This window comes from Amphiura filiformis, chromosome 12, assembly GCF_039555335.1.
Source record: "Amphiura filiformis chromosome 12, Afil_fr2py, whole genome shotgun sequence".
NCBI classification, from domain to species: Eukaryota; Metazoa; Echinodermata; class Ophiuroidea; order Amphilepidida; family Amphiuridae; genus Amphiura; species Amphiura filiformis.
This window is the reverse complement of record NC_092639.1, coordinates 42,319,020-42,345,435: the sequence shown is the minus strand read 5'-3', so window position 1 is coordinate 42,345,435 and position 26,416 is coordinate 42,319,020. Positions and strand designations below refer to the sequence as shown.

The 26,416-nt window shown below is 35.9% G+C and overlaps 2 protein-coding genes across 4 annotated transcripts in view; one reads left to right on the top strand and one right to left on the bottom strand.

Moving 5' to 3' along the window:
• Positions 1–15,193, top strand: part of LOC140166228 (uncharacterized) — a 31,891-nt gene extending 16,698 nt beyond the window's left edge. For all 3 annotated transcript variants that reach the window (XM_072189630.1, XM_072189628.1, XM_072189629.1), the window contains exons 6-10: positions 1,611–1,796; positions 2,509–2,591; positions 3,128–3,310; positions 4,706–4,858; positions 13,310–15,193. In XM_072189630.1, the coding sequence (XP_072045731.1) occupies positions 1,611–1,796; positions 2,509–2,591; positions 3,128–3,310; positions 4,706–4,858; positions 13,310–13,438 (734 nt within the window). In that variant the 3' untranslated portion in view covers positions 13,439–15,193. The remainder of the gene's footprint in view (positions 1–1,610; positions 1,797–2,508; positions 2,592–3,127; positions 3,311–4,705; positions 4,859–13,309) is intronic.
• A 4,146-nt stretch (positions 15,194–19,339) lies between these two features.
• Positions 19,340–26,416, bottom strand: part of LOC140166227 (zinc transporter ZIP12-like) — a 46,400-nt gene continuing 39,323 nt past the window's right edge. Inside the window, exon 13 of the mRNA XM_072189627.1 lies at positions 19,340–25,247. Within this exon, the coding sequence (XP_072045728.1) occupies positions 25,104–25,247 (144 nt within the window). The 3' untranslated portion in view covers positions 19,340–25,103. The remainder of the gene's footprint in view (positions 25,248–26,416) is intronic.

The following is a 26,416-nucleotide window of genomic DNA, read 5'->3' as shown; positions in this document are numbered from 1 at the left end:
TCAGCAATTCCGTAAGCGATAGCGTATCCTTGTATGATTTTCATGTATTCAAAATACCAATGATAATTGACGAATTCTGAGCTGAAATAGTCCATCACACACGCATACCAGGTTGCATCCTCCATCTTCCGGGTCTTGGGGTCGCTTTCGCCATGTGCTACTGCTAGCCCTGATGAGCAAGTCGGGAAACCCCATCAAAACGTATCTCAAACGCCGATCGTCATCACAGGGATTCCCCTTCACGCCACATTGTTTATCAATTTGATCGAATCGCCAATCGCATGGTTAAGAAAAGTATTTTAAAAAAATTACAAAACCTTAATTCGTTCAAATTTTATAAAAATAAACTTCTTGACCATAAACTTGCTTTAAAATAATTGTATATGAAACAAAACCCATATTCAGAGAATAAAATCAGAACCAACATGAATAATACACGTGGCCTGGTGAGATCATCACCCCGCCCGCAAAATGCCCAGGTAAACATGTTTCTAAATATGGTGTAATTGATACTTTCCCACGGTCGGTATGAATGAAGTTATGAATATTTAATGAGGGACTACCCCGGGAAGTACAAGGTCGCTCGTAAAGTTGTTTACCAAAAATGTCTACTTTCAACGTGCGCATGGGCAGAACCGGGTTCCCGCGGTTGTGTATGAATAATTACCGTAATGAGGGAAAGCACACGGGGAAAGTACCCGATGTGTGGTACCAGAAATTCAACTTTTTTCTGCTCAGTTATGACTTAAAAGTCATAACTGAACATGCGCGATCATTTATTTATAGACGGTCGCCACATTGTCAATATTAAAACTAGTGGCATAGAACTACTTAAACCGCACGATGGTACATCATGTAATGGATTAATGATTAAACTTCCGACAATCGGAGGCACTGAGTGAGTAACGCTGGGACTTGGGGTGTAAAATGGTATTTTATTTGGGTTGATATTGACATGGAAAACCTCTAAAAACGGTCATCATATTACATAGTTAAAGGTTTGGGGAATTAAGCTTTGACCGTTAACATTACTGGGGCCCGACTTTAATGAACTTGTACTGGTTGTAAAATAACATTTAAGGAATCTGAATCGGGATCGGCCCGATCTGCTAATTTTCAGATCGGAGATCGGCAGATCCGATCTTGGGTTGGATCGGCCAACACTAATCCATACACCCCCTGTGAAAGATTTAGCTAAATAGATTGACAAGTGAAATACTCCAGTTGTACAAGATAAAGCTGTTTACAGGTGAAGTATGGGTTTCAAAATAATAACTGTAGCCAATTCAAAAAAACATATTATATACCTCATAAATATTTATTAGGTAATCCAGACGTCTTATTGGTTAATAAGGCCAGCGTCCAAGTACTACACCCCCTCGCCTGTGCAATTATTTGCACGCAGGGAAGTAGTAAAAACTTCCACATCCCAACTACAACACGGTGTCTTGACTCGTGCCTCCCCGTTTCTTCAGACTTTTATTGTAAAAATTACACCTGCTCCATGCAGTTACAAGATCACCGATGGATAATAACGCACAAATAATCTATCATTAAATAACTTGTTCTCCTTCTGGTTTTTTCTTTTCTTTTCTTTTTTTTTTTGACAGCTACATCAGCTCAGCTAAACATGAGGGGTGTGTTCCTCCATGTTCTAGGCGATGCACTCAGCTCTGTGGTGGTAATTATTAGTGCCTTAATCATTATATTTGCTGATGGAACATGGAGGTATTACATAGATCCAGCTTTGAGTTTAGTCATAGTTTTTATCATCATTTCTACAACTATTCCTTTATGTAAGTATACTTAATTTGTATGAGTGGGGTGGTTGTAAAATTTGGTCCGCTCATTTTGGAATAACTGGGGTATTCCTGACAACAAGGATTTTAACTAAAATAGGAAGCAGAATCCCTTGTACAAAATTTGTGTAGTACTAATCGTCCAGCGCATATTATTTTGAATGTATAAACATCAGCTTCAATAAGCATCCCAGGTTGCATTAGTTTGACACTTTCATGGAATTTTAGTCTAGAAATAATGTTGAAAGTCATCAAAATGCTGCGGATTCTTTTCCAAAGGGAAAGAGAGAATTCAAATTTTGTCAAAACGAGTACAAAAGAAAGGCAATGAAAAAACACCAGTGCTTATAAATGAAATTGGAAAGAAAGCTGCCTCGACAAAAGGTGGCTGGAAGCTGCTGATTGGTTATATTATAAGAAGATGATTATGATTTATTGAGCTAATCAGCAACATGGTTCAAATGGTGGCAGGGCTGAGAAGGATCATATATCTAGAAGCTGTATTTCAATTGGTCACTCAGATGAGTATATCATGTAAATAACCAATCAAAAACATGGTTAGAAAGGCAGTAGGTCTCTGCAGGGGGTTAAGCATGTTACAATGTGGGTTAGTTCATTGAAAAGGAATGGAACTGGTTTTCAAATTGTAAGTCTCTGGAGACTCTGTTATCATATGCTCATTTGTTAATTTTCTTCTTTTTTTTCACAGTTAAACAATCCAGCTTAATCTTATTACAATCACTTCCAAGAGATGTAAATATTTTTGATATTGAAAGCAGATTAGTCACCAAGGTAAGATATTAATAGCATCTATGTAAAATTGGGATCTATAATCATATTCCTGGACCTCTCAGGCAGTTGTTAACATAATCGCTGATGAATGCTTGTGTATCAAGTTGTAAATTTGTAACAAGCAAATTTAACAATCACACATTTAACAAATATAATTATTCAAGAATCCAAAAATGCTGATAGGCCAATTCTGATCCACAACGGGCAAGTTCGTTAAAATTTAAATCCACGGAATGAAACACCAGATGTGAAAAGTTGTGCTTTAAAACATGTCAATTACTCCTACTATGTAGCCTATTGTAGTGCATATTGGAAGACTATCCATGTACTCAAGGTGAAATTTACACCTATCCATGTTACACTCTTGCCAATTTCCTGGGAAACAAGAAATATTATGTCTGTGGCTTTAAGTGTGAGCTCAGTTTCAGACAAATGCAACTTAGTAATATCTAGCAACTGATGATAGCTGCTTATCATTGACATTATTGGCTTTGACACTTCAATTATCACTTAGTCTTGATTCCGTTTGTCTGTAGGTCAGCGGTATAGAAAACATTCATGAATTCCATGTGTGGCAATTATCTGGAGACAAAATCATTGCTACAGCTCACATACGATTCCGTAGTATACGAGATTATGTTGAAGCTGCTAAAGAAATGAAGTCATTCTTACATGATGAAGGCATTCATTCAACAACAATACAGCCTGAGTTTGCAGAGGTAAGCATTTACAATATATCAATTGAAATCCTTACATGAAGATGGATTCATTCAACGACAATACAGCGATTTGGCACTCTTTACAGTGAAACACGGAAGTGGCTTATTCGCCGTAGAAGTGATGTAATAATCAGATTAACTACCATAGCAATAGATGAATAGACTTTTTTAATATATCGCCCTGTGCTACAACGTTCCCCCGGTACATATGCATTGAACCAGAGCTGTCAACGAACAGGGATAATGACCTAGATCGTAATTCTATTGAATAATTTGTATCTTTGAAAAGAGCAGTATTGTATTCAATCAATGATTGCAGACATACACAGGTGATGAGTGCAACCTGCTTGTAGTGCAGGGCGATATATTCAAAAATTTTATTCATCTATTGCTGTAGAAGAAGTTGTTTACCCCTCGCACTTGGTCATGGGTCTTTCGCTGGCTGGGCCAACAAAAGCGTGCCTATATATCACTTGTGTGATTGTGTCCCTGGGATGCACACATTGCTAATCCTGTCACATCATCACTTCTACGCCGAATCGAAACACGTCATCAGCACATCAGCATCTCATTTGCAGTTCAAGCTGCGTAGCCTGGCACTGCAGAAGGACGAATACTATAGTGACAATAAATCAATAACAAGGGGTTAATGCAAGTAAGCTCTATCTGCAATAGCTGTCATATGCCATACATGTACCATAGCAAATGCAGACATTGCCAAATGTCTATAGGGCAGATACAGCCTTCCTTGCTCTAACAAATCAAGGGTTTAGCATAAGATTACACTATCTGCAATAGCTGCCAGGTGTTGTGTATATCAAATGTAGAAATTGCAAAATGTCTATAGGGCAGCTTTTATTTTATCCCAAACTTACAGGGCCTTCATAATTTTGCATGAATGTAATGAGAGCTAATTTCATTATACAGCACAAATATGTCATACAATCTATTTCTAATAGATGAGACCAATTTCTCGTAGGTTTTAGTTAGGAAACATGATTTGTTATTAAAGATTGGTGTTAATGGTCTGCTGAAAATATCATCAAGATCTATCTCAAGAACCACCGCACCGATACAAGACTTGTTTGTACTCATTCTAATGCATTTTTCATGCCGATTCCAAATATGGTCATGATAATGTACAATTCTGACATTTTGGAATATAAAGAAAATTTGAAACTTGTCGTCTGCAGTCGACACCCGCGTGCTGTGAACACTGAATGTTGCTTCACTTGCAAGTTGGACATAACAATTGAATGCATTAGGGTTAGTGTTCGAGTTAGGGGTAAGTGTTAGTGTTATGGTGTGGTATGTTTTCTATCATTAATACTATTAAGTGGTGTGCAATATATAACAAAAGAAGTTGTTCATTTTTGATTTATTTCCCATTTACAGGACATGTTTGACAGCTCAACAGACAAGTTCTCCAATTGTATGTTAATGTGTCCACCAGATAAGTGTCGTCCAAAGACCTGCTGTGGTGTGAAAGAACAGAAAACACCAAAATCTCCATCCAGCACAGATGATGAGAAACCCCCTACTTGTCAGGTATGTCCCCATTTTAATGTTTAGATAATTATTTAGATTAACCCTAACGCACGAAGGGACAGGAAGGGAAAGAAGGAAGGAATAAAGAGAGAAAACAAACAAAGAAGTTGTTTACCCCTCGCACTTGGTCGCCGACACTTGGTCATCGGTCTTTCGCTGGCCGGGCCAACAAAAGCGTGCCTATATATCACTTTCATGTAGGGTGATTGTGTCCCTGGGATGCACACACTCGTAGTGAGTTGTTTGTAGTACTTAGGCTGGTTAAGGTTAATTAAGCCTATAGGGAGTTTCATTAGTGGTTACTTAACCCTAACGCCCGAACAGGGTCCGCATTAATCGGTATCGCATCGCAATTTGCACCTCATTCACGGCCCATCGCAAAATTGCTACAAATAATTGCTAATAATTAATAAAAATAAGCTACAACACCATGATATTTCTCTTAATTTCAGTACACTTAATTAAACATTAAATACTATCACTCAGCTGTGAGAAAGCTCATTTTCAACATGATTTTGATAAGCTTTAACATTCCAAAAATGTTTCCGTTTGTTCCTGACATTGATCATTGGCATTGCTGCAGTAATATTTTCCATTATCTAATTCAATGCTACAAGCCAACAACATCCAATGGTGCTGCACAGATGCTGTACAGTCGGGTGTATATACAGTACATGCACCATAGATGCTCTCAAGATGAGTTTCAGTTCTTTTTTTATAAATTCTTGAGAAGGGTTTTTCCTTTTTTTAAATTAGTTATTATTTACTTTTTATCTTGTGTTATGGACAAATTGCAGATTTTTCAAGCCAATTTTCATGTTGCATTAGGTTTCATTACCTGAACAGAATTGATCATGTCTCACCTCCTTTTTCAACCAAATCAACCAGTAATAACTCTTTTAGGGGGGATCAACATTTAACCACAAATTGCCTCAGGCCAAACTCACTTCCTGAGAACTAAATACCACACAAGGTCATTGTTATGTAACTCAATGACCCATGTGTCTCATTATACTGCCTCTAGCTATAATGACAGCCTGGTGATCTGGTCATTTCAGGAGGGAATACAATTTTCAATTCTCTTTAGGTAGTGAAACGTAATGGTATACAATATTTTTTTAACAATTCAATGGAATAGGATGTGACGTTATGACTTATGACCTTCTATAATACAAAATGGCAAAATCACATTTTTGTCGCAATAGAGGGTCTTTATTTAATTTTTAAAATAATTAAAATTATTTTAATGGAATATTAAAATACCAAATGAAGAAAGGTAAGATGTGTGTGGTGCAGAAAATATGCATTTTTAGATCGGTAAATCATTAAGCTTAAAAACCATTTCATGAGCATGAGTGACAATGTCATGTTGTGACATGTTAATTATTCAGTACTCATCTTCTCGCAATGTAGGCCTTAAAAAATCCGAAATATTATCAGTGACTTATTTTGTGTTTTTTTTCTCATTCTGCATAAATTCTAGAAAGGTATTATTTCCACAAATATGCTGTAGAAAATGTGTAAATTGCTAAACAAATTAAAATTTGCATAGCAATTTGGTATACGGAAAAAAATTCTTACTGCGGACCCTGCGCCCGAAAGGCTTTTTGGCTGCTGGAACTTAGGGAAAGAAGGAAAGAATAAAGAGCGGAAGCAAACAAAGAAGTTGTTTGCTCTGGGTGGGGTTTGAACCCAAGACCCCTAGCATGCGAAGCACTAGGTCACCAACACTTAGCCACAGGTCTTTCGCTTGCGGGCCAACGAAAGCGTGCCTATATCACTTGGGGTGATTGCATCATCACATCCCCTGGGATGCACGCATGCGCAGTGAAGTTGTTTGTAGTATTTTGTATAGTACTCAGACTGATTAGATTTAAGTATGCATCGATCCACCCTTTATCTGAATCTGCACACTATCAATCATTTTGTTCTATAAATCGGTTAAAAATTTGTCCTACACCCCTTGATAATGTTATTAGGGCACCCTCTATAATCAGCGACGTCAACTGATGAGCGATGGCAAATATTTGAAACAAGCGAACCCCCTACCTCTGATAAAGGTTTTGAACTTTTACAGTAAAATATATCAGGTAGGACAGTGGTAAAGCACTGGACCGGTAATCCAGCGTCCGGGGTTCAATCCCAGCTGAGTCCTGATTTTTTCTCTCTCAATATTTTCATATGCCAGTTTGCTCGAGCCCCAATCACGTCATTTAAAATATGATGTGTTAGATAATTGATGTCATAACATTTGAAGCCTAAATACTGATTTTCCTGAAAATAATTGATTGTACATTAATTAATCGTCAAATGTAGGGAATATCCCGAATCCAGAACCAGTCTGACTCAATCAGCGGCCCTGATCTGATTGGTGCATCTGCCATACCTAATTCAAACAAGTGAAATGAAAAGGAAAAAGACTGCAATTTTAAATACAAATATTGATTTATTGAATTCTACGACATAAGTGCTCAGTTTTTGGTCTTGTGACAGATTTGTTTATTTGTTTGTTGATCAGTTGTTAATAATCTAGATTCCCTGCTGAGAATGTTAAGAATGCCAAGTACCAGGGCTAAATGAAATTGCCAAGAGATCTAGAAGGTTTATTCTGATTGGTTAACCAGATGATTCTATCATGTAATTGACCAATCAGGAATTATGTAAGAGAGGCACCGAGGCAGTAGTAAAGCCTGATATGCAAACTTGTAACAGGAGTGTCTAATATCTTTATATACTTTATCTTATAGTGGTGCCCATCAATTTTAACAACTTCAGGAAAAACAAAATCCCCACAAAGGTAAAAGAGAATGCACAGCCGGTTCAATCTGCTAAGGTTGTCATCATCTCTAACTAATATGAAAGGTTGGTGATCAAGTTATTGGATTATTCAAGCTAAAATCCATACACCTTAATCTCCTACACAGGGCATGTAGATTTCAAATTGAGTCACCTATTCAGGTAACTCCGTTTGAAATTCACACTACCTGTGTGAGAGATAAGGTCATGTCTAAGTGTGGATTTCAACTGAAATGGCCAATTTACTTGCTGAAATCATGCAGCTTAACCACGGCATACAGTTATACTTCATCAGAAAGGATGGGACATGATGGCTTGGTCATTTCTTCCGGCTCAATTCAACACTTTGTATTATGAAGAAGTCTCCTAACTTGATTTCAATATTTAGACATTCTTAAGGTGGTACGAAAGGCAAAATCAAGTTGCTCTGATTGAGATTAAAATAGACTTGTTGCAGAGAGATATGCAAAATAATCTTAATTCTAAAATTTGAGCCAAATCGGACAAACGGTTTTTGAGATATTGTTGTTGAAAGATTCTTTGTATTCTATTGTTTTTAAGCCAATATATTGATGAAGTTAATGAAGAAAATTGGCAAAATGTGATCATTAATATTAATTTTTGCAAATATTTTGCCAATAGTATTTTAATAAACCTTCATACTACTTTTACCTTTAAGATTTTGACTGAATTTGCCAATGTGTCTCTATGACCTAAATCTTTAACATATGATTTTCTCGCCTATCTAATTTGCATATTTGCATAATTAATTAGCCTTAAGTATAATGCTAATTAATTATGCAAATATGCAAATTAGATGGGCGGGAAAATCACATGGTAATGTTTTAGGCCATAGAAACACATTGGCAAAGTTTCATGTCAAAATCATTTAAAATAAAAGTAGTATGAAGGTTTATTCATAAGATATTGGTATAATATTGGCAAACATGAATATTCATGAGCACATTTTGCCAATTTTCCTCATTAACTTCATCAATATATTGGCAAAAACAATAGAATACAAAGAAACTAAAAACATGCATATCTTGACAACCGTATGTCCGATTTCCTTCAAACAAAAACTATTTTGCTCAGTGTATTTAGCTTAACTTATTCAATCTATTCAAATCGTTCTAAATTCAGTTTCTATTTTCCAGAAACATTGTTTCGAACCCCCTTAAGCTCAAAACCATTTTGCTATATAGTTCATCAGAATCATGCAACATGATATCAAATGTGGGTATGTTCTCAAGATCAAAAGCAGCTAACAATACACTCAGGAACCATGCCCTATATGATACATCTCTGCATTCAAAACCAGCTTAGGGCCTAAACCTTAATACCAGTGTGAAGCTTCCCAAACTTGGCTGGGTAATCCCTTATTCAATAGGAGCTTGTGGCTGCACTAAGCTGCTGCACACTGCTGCTTAGCTGGGGAAGGCTGGTAAATAGGTATGGGACATTACTATACTTTGAAATCATGTAATATTTTGGTCATTTCTTTGGGCTTGCTTGCAACACTCAATCAGAATTCATGCATCATATAGTATCAATGTTTCGGTACTTTCTTATGGGCTCTGGAATGAGCATTTCGACAGCATTTTTTGTGGGACATGAGAGCACATCAGACATATCGAATTGCATTCTGAATACAAAGAATGTCCTTCTGATATTGAATATTTTGATTTTTTTGAAATACGTGATAAAATACAAATTTTATGACAAATTATTAATATTTTATATTTTTAAAATTTTTGATATATAACAGTCCTAAGTTGAAGTAAACTTTGTAAATCTAATGATATGTACTTTTAGCTGGGAGGAAAAGCCAACGATTAATTGAAAATTTTGACCTTTCATAGTGTAGATGTATACGCACTTTTTTTCCCAAAACATTTTTTTGGTGTTTTTTGGGGGAAAATCTGTATCTTCAATACGAAAGGTCAAAATTTTCAATTGATCGTCGGCTTTTCATCCCAGCTACACACTTAAAGTACATATCATCAGATTTATTTTACTTTGAGGACTGCTAAAATATATCAAAAATAACAATTTTTAATCATTTGCCATAAAATGTGTATTATATTGCGAATTTCAAAAAATCAAAATTATTTGATATCAGAAGGACATGCTTTGTATCCAGAATGCAATTCGATATGTCGAATGTGCTCTCATGTCCCACAAAAAATACTGTCCAAGCGCTCATACCCCACCCCTTAAGCTCAATCAAAATTGCATTTTGTGCACTAAATGGAGGGGGAATTAAATCACAACATTTTGACCTAAAATCGGGAGAGCAAAGTCGAAAATAAAGTTTTCAACGCTCAGAAATTGTGCAACACAAAATTTCTTGAGCTAATTTATTTACCAATTGTTCTAATTCATCATTTTTGTATCACTTTCGCAGGGTTCATACAGCAGATTTTAGTTGCAACAGTCAGTTGGTAAAGTAGAAGTTCTCAATCAAATTATCTCAACTGCTGTAGCCATTCATATATATCTTCAATTCATATTCTCAATTTTGGTTTTGCGAAACATTTAGTTTACTGGTACTTAAACACACTCATTGCCTAGCTTATTTATCACATATACTTCCCATACGGTACTACAGATACAGGGATGCCATTTTCCAGCAAATTTCCTGATTTCATGAAATTTTAAAGAAAAAATACTGATTTCAGGAAATTTGCTCTCCACTTCCTGTGCAAAAGAATGATATGGAAAAGTGCATTTTCAGGATTTTTCCATGTTTTTCAGGAAATTTTGAAAACACCAAGTGGCATCTCCATACAGGGTGTATCAAAATGATTGGTACAATCTAATTTTGATGTTTATTGAAAAGCCTGCTTCTTCCAAGTACAACATTGCATACTCTTGAAATGTCCAGAGTGTATAGTTTATTACTTGTTTTACAATTAATCTACAAATTGAACAAATGTTAATCTTTCCCCAGAGTAGCCAGTGTACATTAACATTGAAAAACAACAACAAAAAAACAGTGCATCCTGCCCGATTCGAACCGGCGACGCTCTAACCAACTGAGTTAAAGAGTCACATTGGAGAAGAGCGGAAGATATTAATCTATTAGGTATTAGGTTCGAATCTATTGGTATTATGTTTGAATTTGTTCATCCTATTAACCCAGAGAACTAAGTATAATAATTTTCATAATCTGCAAATTATTTGAATCTTATATTGAATTTAGATGTGTCAGGCTCATCCATTATCAATGAAAACTGATGGGTACCAATCATTTTGATACAGCTTGTATAGATGAGACAGATACAGGGTGTATCAAAATGATTGGTACCCATCAATTTCCAGTGAGCATGTCCAAGACTGCCACATCAAAATGCAACAAGACATCCATCTATTAATTTGTCGATCCATATTATAAAATGCCATAAAACAAGAACTACATAGTCATTTCAGAGGATCTAATGTTGAATTTGGAAGAAGCAAGTGTTTTATTAGACACCAAAACTAATGGGTACCAATCATTTTGATACACCCTGTATTACTTATTTCATATTCAAATCAAACACATTTCATTCAACATGATACAATGTATAGTGGAATAGAATTTTGTCTACAAGCATATATGCCTCTAAATGAGTTTTTAACGAAAGAGGCAAAAGGCAGACATGTTCCACATAAAAAATATAATGGATTTAAGCCTTGAAATAAGTGGGTGCTGGGAGCAAATTTGCTCTTGTAAAGCCAAAAAATTGCTCCCGGTCTTCCGAAAATTCACATGAACCAGGAGCAATTTTTTTAAATAAATTGCTTCTGGTTCCATTTATGCACTTGATGCACTGTATTGCATATGCAAACAAGAATAAAACTGAAAATTGCTCCTGTTACTTCAGAAATTGCTTCTGGTTCTTGTAAAATCCCTGTGAACCGGGAGCAATGTTCAAAAACAAATTCTCCTGGTTGCAGTCCACATATTCAAGGCTTGAATGGATTGGTCTTATGTGCTTGTACAGCCACCTGTAACATAGTTGCTCAACTCCAAGTAATGTTTTTGTGGAGGGTGTCTGCTTTAAGTCCATTTTAGAGGCACATACTGTCTTGCAGATGGAATTCTGTGGTATCTGAATATTTATATAAAGTGTTTTTGAAGTCCAAATCATATACCTTTCTACATTATGGTGACCTGATAAATTCCTAATAATTCCTAAAATAGCTTTTCTGGTACTGGTTCATGATAGATTTTTCTGATGTATTTAAAAAAAAAAGAAGAAGAATAAAGCTCAATGATTTGGCACAACACGTTGATGTTGATCCACAAGCCTCGGCACACTTTACAGGTTATCGCTGACCACTATGGTTGCGCATCATACCATAAACCATTTAACAACAACTCAGGACTTTCCTGCTTAGAAGAGCACACCCTAGACATTCCACAGCCAGGTTTCGTACGGGTTACAACAAGACAATTAGCAGCAAGTTCCTCGTCCAGGGGGATTTCAAGCTAACTCAATTTTTCCTTGAGAGTGACTAAACCACTAAAATAAGCTAACCTTAGTAGCCTTCAGCTTGGCCCCATGCTGAAAAGGTAGTAGAAAGGAAAAGAAAAATGAGGAAGAAAACTGGGCAGAGTGAGAAAGGAAGGAAGGAACGAGATGTAATGACATGACAGTAACTGTTTGCAGTTTATATAGTAACACATTTTGTAATCATGTCAGACTACAAATTCCAAGTGTTTTTGTTGCTTTAATTTCACATGTGGTTAGAGTCTCATGTGTATAGACCTTTTGAGCAGCTAATCAGAAGTCTTTGGAAATAAGTTCAATGTCCTCTTGAAAAGGTCTATGACATGTATTCCCGTTTACAAATGTAGATATAATGAAAGACAAAGATAAAAAGACTAGTTTATGCTGACGTCATCTGTCAATCAAACTCCGAGCACGGTTTGTTTACAAGTGTCGTGATGATATGAGTTGCTGAACACGGCGGTAAAACCGGGCGCCTTATTGTTAATTTTGCACATTCTAACATACAAATCATCTCAAAAGTTAGGTCTTAATAGTAGGAAACTTTCTTTGGTGAAGGCACCATGTCCACATTGCCTAGAAAAGTTGCTTTTTGCCTTGTACATTGTAAGACTAGAGTACGTAATTTTTTGCCATACACTGCTATTCCTTTTCCCCCGATCGGCACCAGCCAGATGAGTCGACCTTCCTTATACGCGCTATTAGCCAATCAAGGATCGTTGAGAATTTGATTGACAGTGATGTCAGACGCAAACTAGTCTTTTTATCTTTCATTATACCGGGTACCCATCATGTAATTGTCTATATCCTGATCAGTGTATCTAGTAAACAGAGAAATAATTACAGAGGTGTGAATACTGCTGTGAAATGGCTTACCACGAATCCCCTTTGAGACACTGACCAATTAACAGCCCTCTTGACATACTTGTGTAGAGCAAGGCTAGTGACTACTCGAGTGACCAGTCATGTTGTATAATACAGTTGTCATCAAGTACCCAGCTGTGAATCTGGCCAGGAGGGGCTATTATCAATTAGTGAGCGATTAGTGGTTTCTGTTTAGATAGCCTGATCAGGGTATACTTATTTTTGGATAACCAACAAATTTGTTTCAAAATAATTGTCTAATTCTACAAATTCTTTTCTCACAATTTAACAGATGGCAACGCAGACGTTAGAAGATGAACTGGACCAAACACCAACTAAAACTAAGTTATTGGCAGACCAAGCAGCTGAATCGTCAGCAGGGGAATCGTCAGCAGACCAAGGCTTGTACGCAAATGTATAGCACCTTGCTAGTAAACAAAGGGAGCTCTCAACTCATAGTAGTTTATTACTTGCCAATGGGCCGTTCTATTTGAAAACCACACCCTACCGTAGACGATTGGAATTCCAAATCAATTAAAACCCCATGAGATCTACCTGCCGATTGGCCAAAAAGAAGTTTTCATTATCGATTGGACCAATCAGCAACATTGTTAGAATAATTTCACCACACAGAAAAATTGGGGTGAATTATTTGCAAAGCTCCATTCTGATTGTGATTAAAGTGAAGATATCACATAATTGACCAATCGGAGGCAATGTTAGATCGGCAGGTAGTGCTCAGGGATTGAATTCAACAGTTTAATTATTCCAGATGTAACTATTTTCATCTATGGAATTCCAAACGTACCAAACATATCTAAAACTGACTGTTCTAAACACTATGGTAGTGTATGGAAAATTAGGAAAACACTAAGAAAGAATGTTTTGATGGGAGCCATTTGATCAATTTTCTTAAGAAAAAGTGCTTTTATTCATTGAGTGTTGCTTATTTTACAGACCTATTTTAGGAAAAAATGGAAAAATTGTCTTGTATTCTTTGAGCCTTGCTCTGCGCCCATTGCCTCAAGGTTTTATAAAGTGCAGTAATGCAGACAAAGTGGTAGTTGATGGGTCCTCATGAATATGTACCTGTAGGGACTTTGTCTGTTGGGTCACTATCTGAACCTTTTGAATCTATGCCTACATGATTGTATTTGAAGTGTTACTAGATGAAAATGCAAATTGCTAAATAACAAGAGGCCTTACAGTGTTCTGCTAAGCAGAGATGCCAGTCAGTGTTGTCAATGTACTTTAAAAAATGTACTTTGCCTAGATATTTGTACAGGATCATCCGAGTAAAATTTCCTGAAATCAGGAAATTTCCTGAAGATTGGCAACACTGGCTAAGTTTTTATTATTGGTTATAAAAAAGAAAACGTTGTTTGCTGGCCCAAACATTACAGTTCTATTATGCAATATAGTGTCTATTTCAAACATATTTATGTGTGCAGATTGTTGTAATATTTTGTAAGTTATAAGGAATTGTATAAAGTAGAAGAAGTATTCACTTGTATTGGACATATAAAGGAGATAGAGTATGTAGGAAAACTGCTGTCTTGGCACAAACATGTCAGCATTATACTAAAATGCAGTAAACCTTTGACGAGCGTGTATTTACTGCGTTGCGGGCGCTTGTCTCTGATTGGCTGCTAAGGCGATATGTTGCTGCTGAGTGGAAATTTATGAATGAACTGTGCGCCGTACGCGTTGTTATCGCCGAATTTGCAACATCACGGTAGTCGCGCTCGTCAAAGGTTTGCTGCATTTGACTATACCTTGTAATAGATAAATGCTGTTAATGCCTTGATATGAGGGTTATTCAAAAAGTTCTACCTCCACTTTGGTTCTTTTTAAAAATGGTAGCTTCTTTAAACTTGGCATAATCATTCATTAGAATGTCACCTAGACTTGGTTTTTCAAACGCATACAATTTCTGCATGTCTTTTAGGCATTTTTAAGAAAAACATTTAAGTTGATTACAGTTCTTATTTGCTCTTATCTTTTGTTTGCCAAAAAAAATTAATGTAATTTTACATAATTTTTAAATATTTTTTCTTATGTCAAGCTTCAATTTAAGACACATGAAGGGACTAAATTGTATTTTATGGTAACTTCAAGTTGGTATACTTAAGTATTCATTGTAGATATATGTACAGATATTCTCTTTTTTCTGCAGTCTTGATTTAGTTTTTACTTCACTTAAAAACAATTGGAAAAAGATATTAAAGCAAAATGTTATCACCATATTATGTTATTATCATCATAGAAAATATGAATGGGCTGCTACTTGCAGAAGCTGAGATAGATATGAGGGAGGAGGTAGAACTTTTTGAATGACCCTCGAATAAAACAAAAGCATTGCATTTACCAAAAATCATTGCTTCAAATGGAAGCAGTAGCTTTAAGAATTGAGTCAAATTGATTGTGCAGGCTGTCGGTCTTACATGATTCTCACCAGATGAATTTGTGAGAATCAATGGGCTATTCCAGTTGCAATCCTGCCTTGAACTTCCACACTGGTATGTTTTTCAGACGAAGTTGCCCGAGTGTGAGTTACTCCATTTGAACCATGTGAGCTCATGTGTGAGAGATTAAGGTCATATTTATGTTGCATTGGCGGTGTATAATGGATTTCAACTGGAATAGCCCAGTTGGGCTCCTGCAGTATTTTATTGTGTCAAAAACAAAATGTAATACATGTATGAGCAAATTTATACATGTACATGTAGTGCTATTATCATTAGTTATCTTGTATACAACTCTGTTGAAGAAGCTGACTTGTTAAAACAGACTTTTGAAACGATACAAGGAAGGGGTAAAAAGTTAACAAGCACCACTTGCCTGGGTCAAAAGCTTCCCCCCGACTTGTTGTGTTGATTCGTTTGTATGTATATTGTCGTAGATGTTAAACATCAACTATTATTTGTTGTCAGTTCAATGTATCAGGACTTGGTCCAAGATTTGTGTAAAGGCTAAGATTTAGTATGATGTCTTAAAGGCATCAATTGTATAAAAAAACACTTATTTACAAATGAGAGTCTGACCAGTCGTAGTCCTACTACGTAGGGCCTATTAGGTAGCTCAGGGGAAAATCAGATCCTAATTGTAAGACTCTGTGTGCTTAAGGTGAAATTTGCACCTACTCAAGTTACTGTGTGGTCTTTTTTCCTGGAAAACAAGCAATTACAGTGTTTTGCTTTTATAAGTTGTGTTTTTCTGTTATGACATGCATGTTTTCTGCCTATAAAGCAATACCCTGAATTGCAGAGGAATCAAAAATCCCTGCAGAGATCTAAAAACACAACCTGTTTTGCATCCAAAAGTGTCTCAACAATATACTGGCCTAAAACTATGCTGTCTTTATGTTGCAGAAATTATGGCATTTGCTTATATTATTTAAAAATATATTTAAAACAAATAACATAGTTGACTTGTATAAATCACCTGTATGTAAGATATTGCCGACTTTGCCTTTGTAAGCGCTATGAAACATCTCGGATATTGTATGTTGCCAACTTATAGATGTGCAAGTAGTAAATGGACAATCCAAAGATCAATGAAGTAATGAGTTTTGATGATTAAGGGATCGGTTAGCGACGTTTGCACAGTATTTTTGTGGGACCTGCACCAAATTGTATTCTAAATACGAGGAACGTCTTTCTAATTTATTTTTTTTGAAATTTGCGATATAATACAAATATGGCAAATTATTAACAATTGATATATAACAGTCCTCAAAATAAATTTCATAAATCAAATGATTATGTACTTACAGTGTATGTAGCCCTGGAGGAAAAGCTGACCATCAGTTGAAAATATTTACCTTTTGTATTTTATATACATTTTTCCCTCAAAAAGACCTAAAATTTCAAACATTTGAAATTATTTGATATCATCAGGACATTCCTCGTATTCAGAATGGCAGATAGGTCCCACAAAAATACTGGAAATGTAGCTTTCCGATCCCTTAGCGGTCGCATTTGTTTTTGTGTACAGTATTAGAAGTGAATTGTTAATGTTAATTTTGAGTCTCTCATAATGAAGAAAGGCCTAGAATTAAATCCGTATCACATTGCAATTTACATTGCAAAATTTGGCTGTTGTGATATAACTTTTAAAGTAGGGTGCAAAATTGGATACAACTTTTTAAACGTTAAACATTCAATTGCACCTCATATTCCCATTTTGAAACAATATTGCACAACAACAAAAGAACAATGGAAATTGTCATAATTCGCGTGCACACTGCCGGGCAATGATGTCACATGTCAAGTGGTCTATACACTGGGCTCCTTAACAGGATTGTTTTAAATTAGAAACGGGGGAAAAAACAATGGCGGTCAAAAACTAAGTAAAGTAAAGAGTAGGCTAAAAAGCATAAAAATCCTCATAACATATATCTTAACAAAGAATGCATTTATATAGTACATAGCTATTTTTCAAAATAGCCTTTTTTTGCCTAATGTATTGTAAGTGTGCATTCAAACATAGTGTGCATCACACAAGTACTAAACAAGTGCTTGGGATTGACATTTTTAAACCATTAAAATGGTGCCATGAGCTCAAAATCAGGTTGTCTCACAACTGTTTGTTTTTCTTCAAAAAAGAACTTTCTTCTTTGATAATGCATGGTGTAAAATTGACTGTTTAAATAGTAAAAGCAACAAACACAATACATTGTATTGAATCGAGAGGAGCATGCATTGAGATAAATAAACCTGGTATTTGTCGTCGTAGTGCACGTTAGTAACCATTGGTTACTGCTCCAAGCCTGGGCTCATACACCTGTTCGAATTTTGATATGCCATAGGCTTTGTGTTGTGATCATTTCGATTAGTGGTTCGTAACAAAGAAAGCGTGACTCAGTTGACCTAGCAACGGTCATATTCTAACATGCACTACGACAGCAAATAGGCTCTCTCAAAAAAAAAAGATTCCAAGGTTGTTTCTGCCCCATGTGCATGATTTTTCTCTGGAGCGGGAAAACGTCCAAAACTATTAATTTTGAAATATTTTTGGTCTTGACTCAAAAAACGCAAGACCTATGGAAATATTTATTAATGTCATTTTCTGCTTCAATTCTATCCTATTCAGATCAATGTATTTAGACGTAATGCAATTGACAATCATACAAGTGTCAAAATTGATCGGTCCCATGGTTAAATAAATGGTTCTTTTTATGTTCAGAACCACATTCAAAATGATCACAACAGTCAATGAGTTGTTAACACTAACAGGTCCACCCCAACCAAGCGTGAGCCAGTAAGGTACGACATATTCACCACAAAGGTGAACTACTAGCGGTTATGGACCTTATCCTACCCAGGACAAAACGCAATTGGAACAGAGGTGTTAATAACAGGCTTGGAAAAATGGCAAATTCAGGAATCTCATTCCCAGGAAATTTAGTGATCTGGGGTCAAGGGAATTATGTGTTTTAGATCAAGGTGGTGGGGATTTCTGATATGTTGGAGGGATATGTGTCTACATACCTGGGAAATGTAGATTTTTTCCAGTCATGCACAGCGTCAAAAATTAAGATCACTCAAAAACAAGACTTAAGAAAACACAAAAATATATTTCTTAAGAAAATTTATTTGCTTCCCAGAAATGTACATAGAAATGTTAAAAATATTTATGTGCACCAAAATTGTAAATATACAAAGCATTTACATTAGAGAACCAAACCAGTATGTGTACAACATGTTAATACTTAAGTTAACCAAATTAAAAAGCTTTTTTAGTACAAAAATATATAAAACATGAATACACTGGTTAATTTTCATAATACAGCCATTTTGGAAGTGTTCAAAAATATGGCTATAAAAGCAATTCCAAAGTCACAATATTTGCCTGTCAATAACAACAGGAATATATATGGTGAGATATAACAAGTTTACAGCGGTAAGTGTAATTTTAAGTGGCAAGTGCAATAACTGCCCTGTGAACATTTGGCAATTTACACACCATATATTGTACTCATCCGCATGACAGCTATACATGGCAGCTATTGCATTTGCCCACTTCTGGCACTGAGCAGTGGATTTGGTCTACCTTATACTTCTTAAGTTTGTCACTGCTGGCATATATGTCTGGCAGTTTAGAACTTGACAATAGGAGTCATAACTGCTTTTATTTTGATCTTTTGATACCGGACCGGATGATCAAAATAAAACATGCATTTCAATAGATGCCACTTTTCCTTTTGCCTAAATTCCCATTTGGGGACTTTTTACCCCACTTTTATGCAATGTTTCAGGCTTTTCATGCCCTGAAGACCAAGGACATCTTTGTGTTGGATACAGCGCTTTGCATGCGCATATTTTGGGGGGGGGCTTTGGGGGCGCCAGCCCCCCTGGGATCAAAGTAGGTGGGCGTCAAAAACGAAGGGGCGGTGGAAGAAACGGGTGGCAAAAACGAAGGGGGCGGCAAAACGAATTAGCAAATAAAAAGGGCGCAAAAAATTGAAAAGCATAAAAAATTGTGAAAAAAGGTTGCTTTTAGAGCGCTAGCCCCAAAAATCGTGTTTTTTTTGCTCTTCACTTTTTCAAACGACCGTGAAAAAAATTGGGTCAACCTTTTTGGGCGGTTAAAGAAGGGACGGCAAAATTGTTTCTTTTTCAGCCCCCCGGGGTTGGGGCGGCCACGGTACGCCACTGCTTTGTAATATATTTCAGTGTTATCACCCATTATGAAGGTTCATTATTACTAAGGCCCATTTTGAACATTTACTATATCTATCGATTAAGCAAAATTACACCTAGTTAACTTATCCATATTTTCTAATTATGTTCCCACTGTTTGGTCCCATTATGGTGGGATAAAAGAGGTTTGACTATACATTGTAAAATCTATTGCATTTGAATTGAGCCATATAGTGCTGGTGCAGTTTTGAAATTGGAGGTCTCAGAAATAAAAGGGGGCCAAGTCACATAAAGTACATTTTGAGAGAAGGGGTTATGTCCATGTAGTTCCAATGCATGGAGGTGGTTTTGTCCATGCAGTTTCAATGCTTCACAACATTTTACTATGAAATTTGCACAGAGGTAGATAGCTCCTGTGTAGCAAAAACTGACACAACTTATTTTTCATGATTTTGTGACTTGACCCCCTTTCAGTTCTAAGGTCTTCAATTGGTAATTACTTGGTGTTCAGTAGTCCATAAAATCCCACCAGTCCTACTGGTTTCTCTATTCAGATTTGCTGAACATGTGAATGACCTTTTCCTGGTTTCAGTTATTCATGTTTGGTGGAAATTAACCAAAGCTGTATTACGACAGCGGTATATATAACCACAGGTTTATAAAATTAACTGACTAATCGATTGAGAAATGAAGCACTTTCCCACTTCAGTATATTTGATGAAGCATAATTATATATATTAGTAGGCCTATATGAAACCAGGATATATTATGTATACAGGGAAATGACATGTTTCTGTTGCTATGGCTTAAAGCTAAGTTTAGAGCAATTAAACAAACTGGCTTAATGGTACTGTTCACCAAAAATTCTCCCCTCTTAAACACATAGCAATGAGACCAACAAACAATGTGTGTGCATGTTTGTTCTTATTCCCCACCCGGGCCCACCCCACCCCCATTTCCATCATATAAATGATGTTAGGAAGCTGTAAAGCGATAAGTTGTAAAAATGTTAACTGTATGAATATCTCCTTAGCATGATTACAAGTATCAAAATGTACTGTGTAAATGAGCTTTGTATACTGTGCCAAAAAAGTATCCCTTATACCTGAAAAAAATAATCAATAATTTTAAAATTCAACAATATTTGGGTAAATTTATTTGTTTAGTAGATGCACTATCTAATCTGGCACATTATGCCACCCCATTGAATCCAATGTGACTTCAAATAGGAAAGTTACAATCATCTGATTAGACGAAGGTCCAGTTTTTCATAAGTGACAAACTGGCCCATTCAAAAATCCACAGACTAGTCATCTGGTTTGAGAGTGGTGAATGGCTAATTTATACGCGCCTTTTAATTAAAAACAAAAGGAACAAAAGAAAACCAAAACAAAATAACTGACACATAAAATGAAAGTTATGAAAAGTACAGAGAAGCAAAAACTGAAATAAAATTTGCTTTAAATGAAGCTTCATTGAAGAATTGCCTCTTGTTGGGCTTCTTGGAATCTTTTTTACGCCTTGTATAGGCCAGTTTGTCACTTTAAAAACTGGACCTTTGTCTTATTAATGGCTTGTAACTTTACTTGAGGTCACATTGGATTCAATGGGGTGTCATAATGTGCAGGACTAGAGAGTGCATCCAAAAAATAAATTTACCCAAATATGGTTCAGTTTTAAAATTGGGATTTTTTTTCAAGTGAAAGGATACTTTTTTGGTGCAGTATAGAATAAACATTGCATTTGCAACAGGCATATATTATTACCGAGTAAAAATAGAATATGTCATATGATATAAATAATGTGACCAACACCACTGTTCTGGGTTTTGCAATAGTCCACTTGAATTGATACTACCAGTTTGAATACTAAACTCTGACTAAATACTTATTTCGACTAATTCAGTAACTGGTATCACTTTTGAAATGATTTACAGAATTCTTCATTCAAAAGGAGTAATATCTGCACTGTAGTATTGCCGAGAGAAATATGTATAGGCAAACAAGTATGTCTCAAATGCTCATACCCTGCATTATTAAAACATTGACTAATTTTAAGTGGTAATTGCACAAATTGAAAACATGACCAGCTGCAGCTATAAGATACACATTTCTTTTAAGCTAAATATTTGTCTCAAAATTCAAACTTAACTTATGAATTACCTGTATTTGCATTGATGTCAGTAGAATAGCAAAATATATACATAACTTAATAATTAACCCAAAACACACACACACACAAGTAGTCACAAGAGTCATTTAAATATATTTATAACTAGAAATAATTATTTCAGCATCTTAAAGCCATAATATATGCTTCCTGCCAAATTTTGTTTGTTCTTCATTCACAAAAATGCAACCATCACCCACGGCCCTATTCAATTTTAATATCATATTTAAAAAGTATATGCCTATATGTCATAAGTTTTGAAATTATATATCATTTCATTTAAAAAAAATAACCATATGATATCCAAAAGCGAAGTGTGGTTGATTAAACTTTGCAGTTCATGCACATATGAATATGGCACTACAGTCTGTCCACACAGAAGTACAAAGTAAATAGACCTCGGAAACTGGAGATATGAGAATAATTATTTCTGTGCAATGCGTGTGTAAATGCCGCTTTACGCTACCGACTGCTGCACTATTTGAACATACGCGGCACTTTTTAAACAAACAGCGAGTGTGACGCAAAGCATCGACCCCTGATGGCACAGATTTGGTTTCTACTTCTATGTGGACAGACTGTGTGCACATTTTGCGCTGCAACTCAAAATCAAATTTGGCAACTTTACCGAGACGTTTGTTAAAGACTGTCACAAATGATAATATAAGTTTTTTTTATCTATTACTAAACAATCTTAAGGGGGTACTACACCCCTGGCCAATTTTGTGCCTATTTTTGCATTTTTCTCAAAAATTATAGCACATTGGTGACAAGTATGATATGACTATTATAGGGGCAAGGACTACAACTACTGCACTGAAAATTCAGCAACTCAAGTCAAGTAGTTATTGATTTATTGATCAAATATTGGTTTTCCCTCATTTTTGACTGTAACTGTTGTCTGTGCTGAAATAAAATTTCCAGTGCAGTAGTTGTAGTCCTTTCCCCTATAATATACATATCTTACTTGTCACCAATACGCTATAATTTTTGAGAAAAATGCAAAAATAGGCACAAAATTTGGCAAGGGTGTAGTACCCCCTTAATTAATTGGGTAAATTGCAAGAATCACCAATTACTCCGGTTGCTATTTTTAATTTTCAGAAAAAAGTGTGTGCCGGGCGTTGTGTCAAATGCATCTGCAAACTTTGCAGAAGCTCCGACCCGGGCTCCGACCTTAGCAACCGGCTGCCTAGCAACACTGCATAGAGTTCCATTTTTAGTTTACAAAGTTATATTTGTGTGGAATGCTTGTGGATGCACTAGCCTCTTTGCTTTAAATTGTACAAAAAAATCTTGACTGTTTATCTGTGCAGCTCTATGGTTAACTACAATACCCTTGTAAGTTGAAACATACATGTACACAAATAATAGCTAACAAATAAATTGCTGAAAATCATATATTATGGCTTTATATAAGTAAATATACAACAACTGCATCTTGAAGTTACGTGTACAATACTGTACTTTGAGTACCATATAAAGGGGCGTTTATTAGAAGTGAATTGTCAGCAAAACTATCATTTTGTGGAAAGAAATACAAATCTACTTTTATGGAAAATGTTACAAAACGTCTTCAAGAAAAAGTGTCTTTCCATGTCAAGAGAGGGATATTTTAAGTTAGTAATACAAATGGGTTAGTACAATACTTGCCCTAAACATTTAACAATTTCTGTAAACTACAACTACCATAATAACATGATCTGGTCCATGGGGGCCATAGGTGGCAAATTTGAAATTGAGGTAAAGGCAAAAATATGGAGTACAAGAAAACAATGAAATACATAATAAAATACTCATCACAGAACTTTAGAACCAAGTATCCTCATGTTTTAAGTATATGATAGCCTAATGAACTCAATTTTCAAAATCCCTCCTTTAGCCCTCATGGAGTAGATCAAGTCGCAAATATTAGAAACAAACCAACTAACCAACATATATTTGCAGTATAAAATTATATGATCCATCCAATATAAAATGTAACACACAAAATCATATAACACCTAAATATTTATATATACGCAGCATTTTGAATTGCTGCAGGCACTTCATTACCGTACTCATGACAGCGTGAATATTTGCAAGATACCTACATTGAACAATTTGGCTGATGTATACCTTGGTAAAAACAACGGTGCATATTTTTGTTTATTTCAGGCTTTAAAGCTCATTCTACTGAGGCAAACTAGGTAACAAGACCTGAAACAAGGTCTTTATAAAAATAAAATAGGAAAAAAGCTGGCAATGCTCAAAAAAAGGCTAAAACAAAGCGTAAAATGCCTCAAATTGGGCTGAAAATAAAAGAAAACACGTAAATTTGATAAAATAAGTTCTCGTCATAATTAGCGCTGGACAAAAGATAGGCAAATCAGAATTGATACACATAAAAAAAAGCCTCATATTTCTGAAATATTGGTCATAAATTTTATGAAAAATAAGCCCCAAAGAAGGCTCAGATTGTACCAGAGAGCATCTAGAACCACAAAGCTTCCAGGGCCTTTAGGCGGGCCCTGGCTGTAATGACTTTGCGCTTGTTATGTAATAATGCTCGATTTTGGGACAATCAACTGATTTAATGAATGTGAATGGTCCCTAAGGCCACAGATCTACTTTTTACAGTGATACCAAAATAAGTAAAAACATTCTCCACACAATATCTATAGAATTATACTGTGAGTGTACCCTGTAAATTGTCAATACCATCCAACTTATTGATTTTGATTATTGTAAAAGTGATAATTTGGCCATAAGCTTAAACATAAAAAGTCCAAGTTTTGGGACATTTTCTCAAAATATCAAGAGCTATCTTAAGAACCACCGAACCAATACTAGAATTGTTTGTACTTATTTTAATGCATTTGATTCCAAATATGGCCATGAAAATTTATAACTTTAGAATTTTTATAACAAAAACTGAAGCCTATCGTCTGCAGTTGACACCGGCGTGGAGGGAGTTAAAAAAAAGGACAGGCTGAAATGTTTTAAATTTAATCATGCAAAAATTGCCACTTATGCAGTACTGTATAATGCAGTATTTTAGTAGTATTAAATTTCCGCCAGGTACACATGATAACGCACACCATCTTACACATGAACTTATTGACCTGGATTGCTCAGTGAGTCCATACATGCATTCAGAGAAGACATCACACACATCCCATGATGCATTTCTCCCATTTTAATTTCCTGTACTGGTTTGATATCTACTGCAAATGATATCTTCTCTGTCATGAATCCATGTATCAAGATGTTGACAGGGATGATGGTCTATTATTACAGACCCACTTGCAAGGAATCCTCATAGAGAGCTATGATAAGAATGAGTGCAGCCCCAATCAAGAAGCCTATATTCTGTAGGAGGAACAGTAGTAACTTTGATTGACCTTTGCTACCATGGTGATGTATTAACTCGGGCATCTGTTGGGAAAACAACAAAATATACGTGTTAATCAATCGGTTGATTGATTGATTGATTGATTATAGGTTCATGAACTGCGCATCAGTTGCTTGGAGGGCATTGCGAAAAATCTCAACATTTTGCCTTTGGACCGACGAATATCCTGAGGGTGCAGCCGAGGTACAAAGCAAAATGTTTAAATTTTTCACAATGTCCAGGATATAATGCAAATTCATCAACTCTTCAATTTCCAAAATAACAAAAGTTTAATCTGTGAAATTGGTAAATTATATAAACCATATTAATCTCATTTTTACCCTTCAAAAATCGAACAGTTTTTAAGAGTGCCAGTTTAAAGGAATTAGCTAATGACAGCAGCATGAAATTGTATGCAAATATGGTCATGTAGTTCTGTTTGTAACATTACATAGCATGCATATGGAAGTCACTGTGCCATGTAATCCCTTGCTACGTCAAACAGCGAGGTCATCAATGGATATTATTAATGTCCACGTGTATCCCAGATAACACACGGACGTCGGTCCGACGTCGGATATAAGGAGCTAGCAAAGTCGACCGGACGTCGGGATTCTTGTCGGGTGCTCATCGGGGGTGCATCCTGCCGTCGACACGTAAAAGACGTTGTTCCAACGCTGGGCCGTCGTTTTGCCTACTGTCATGCCGATTTTATTCCGATGTTTAAAAAGGGTTGTCCCGACGTAGGACCAACTTTTTCATGTCGACTTGAAAAGGACGTCGTTCCGACTTAGGGGACAATGTTTTGCCGGCTACGGACCTTACTTATGCCGACGAGAAAAGTACGTTGGATTATTTTAGGGCCAACTCTTTGCCTACGCTAGTGCCGATGGTATACCAACATAAAAAGTACGTTGGTTTTACTTACACTTTTTGCCAACGGTCCTGCTGATTGTATACGACATGGTGGTCCGACTTCGTAAAGTACGGCAACGGAAGTTGTGAAGGCATCGTAGTGAGGAGAATCCTAGTTGTAAACACATAAAACCATGACGTAGTCATACACCGACCATGATAAAGTAAAGTACATCATGTAGTAAATGTATGACCCGTGGTTAAACATGTTTCTGTTGACCGTTTTCTTTCACAAACATCAGTAAACGTCTGTGCCTACCTGTTTCGAGATTTAAAAAAGATCCAATATAGCAATACA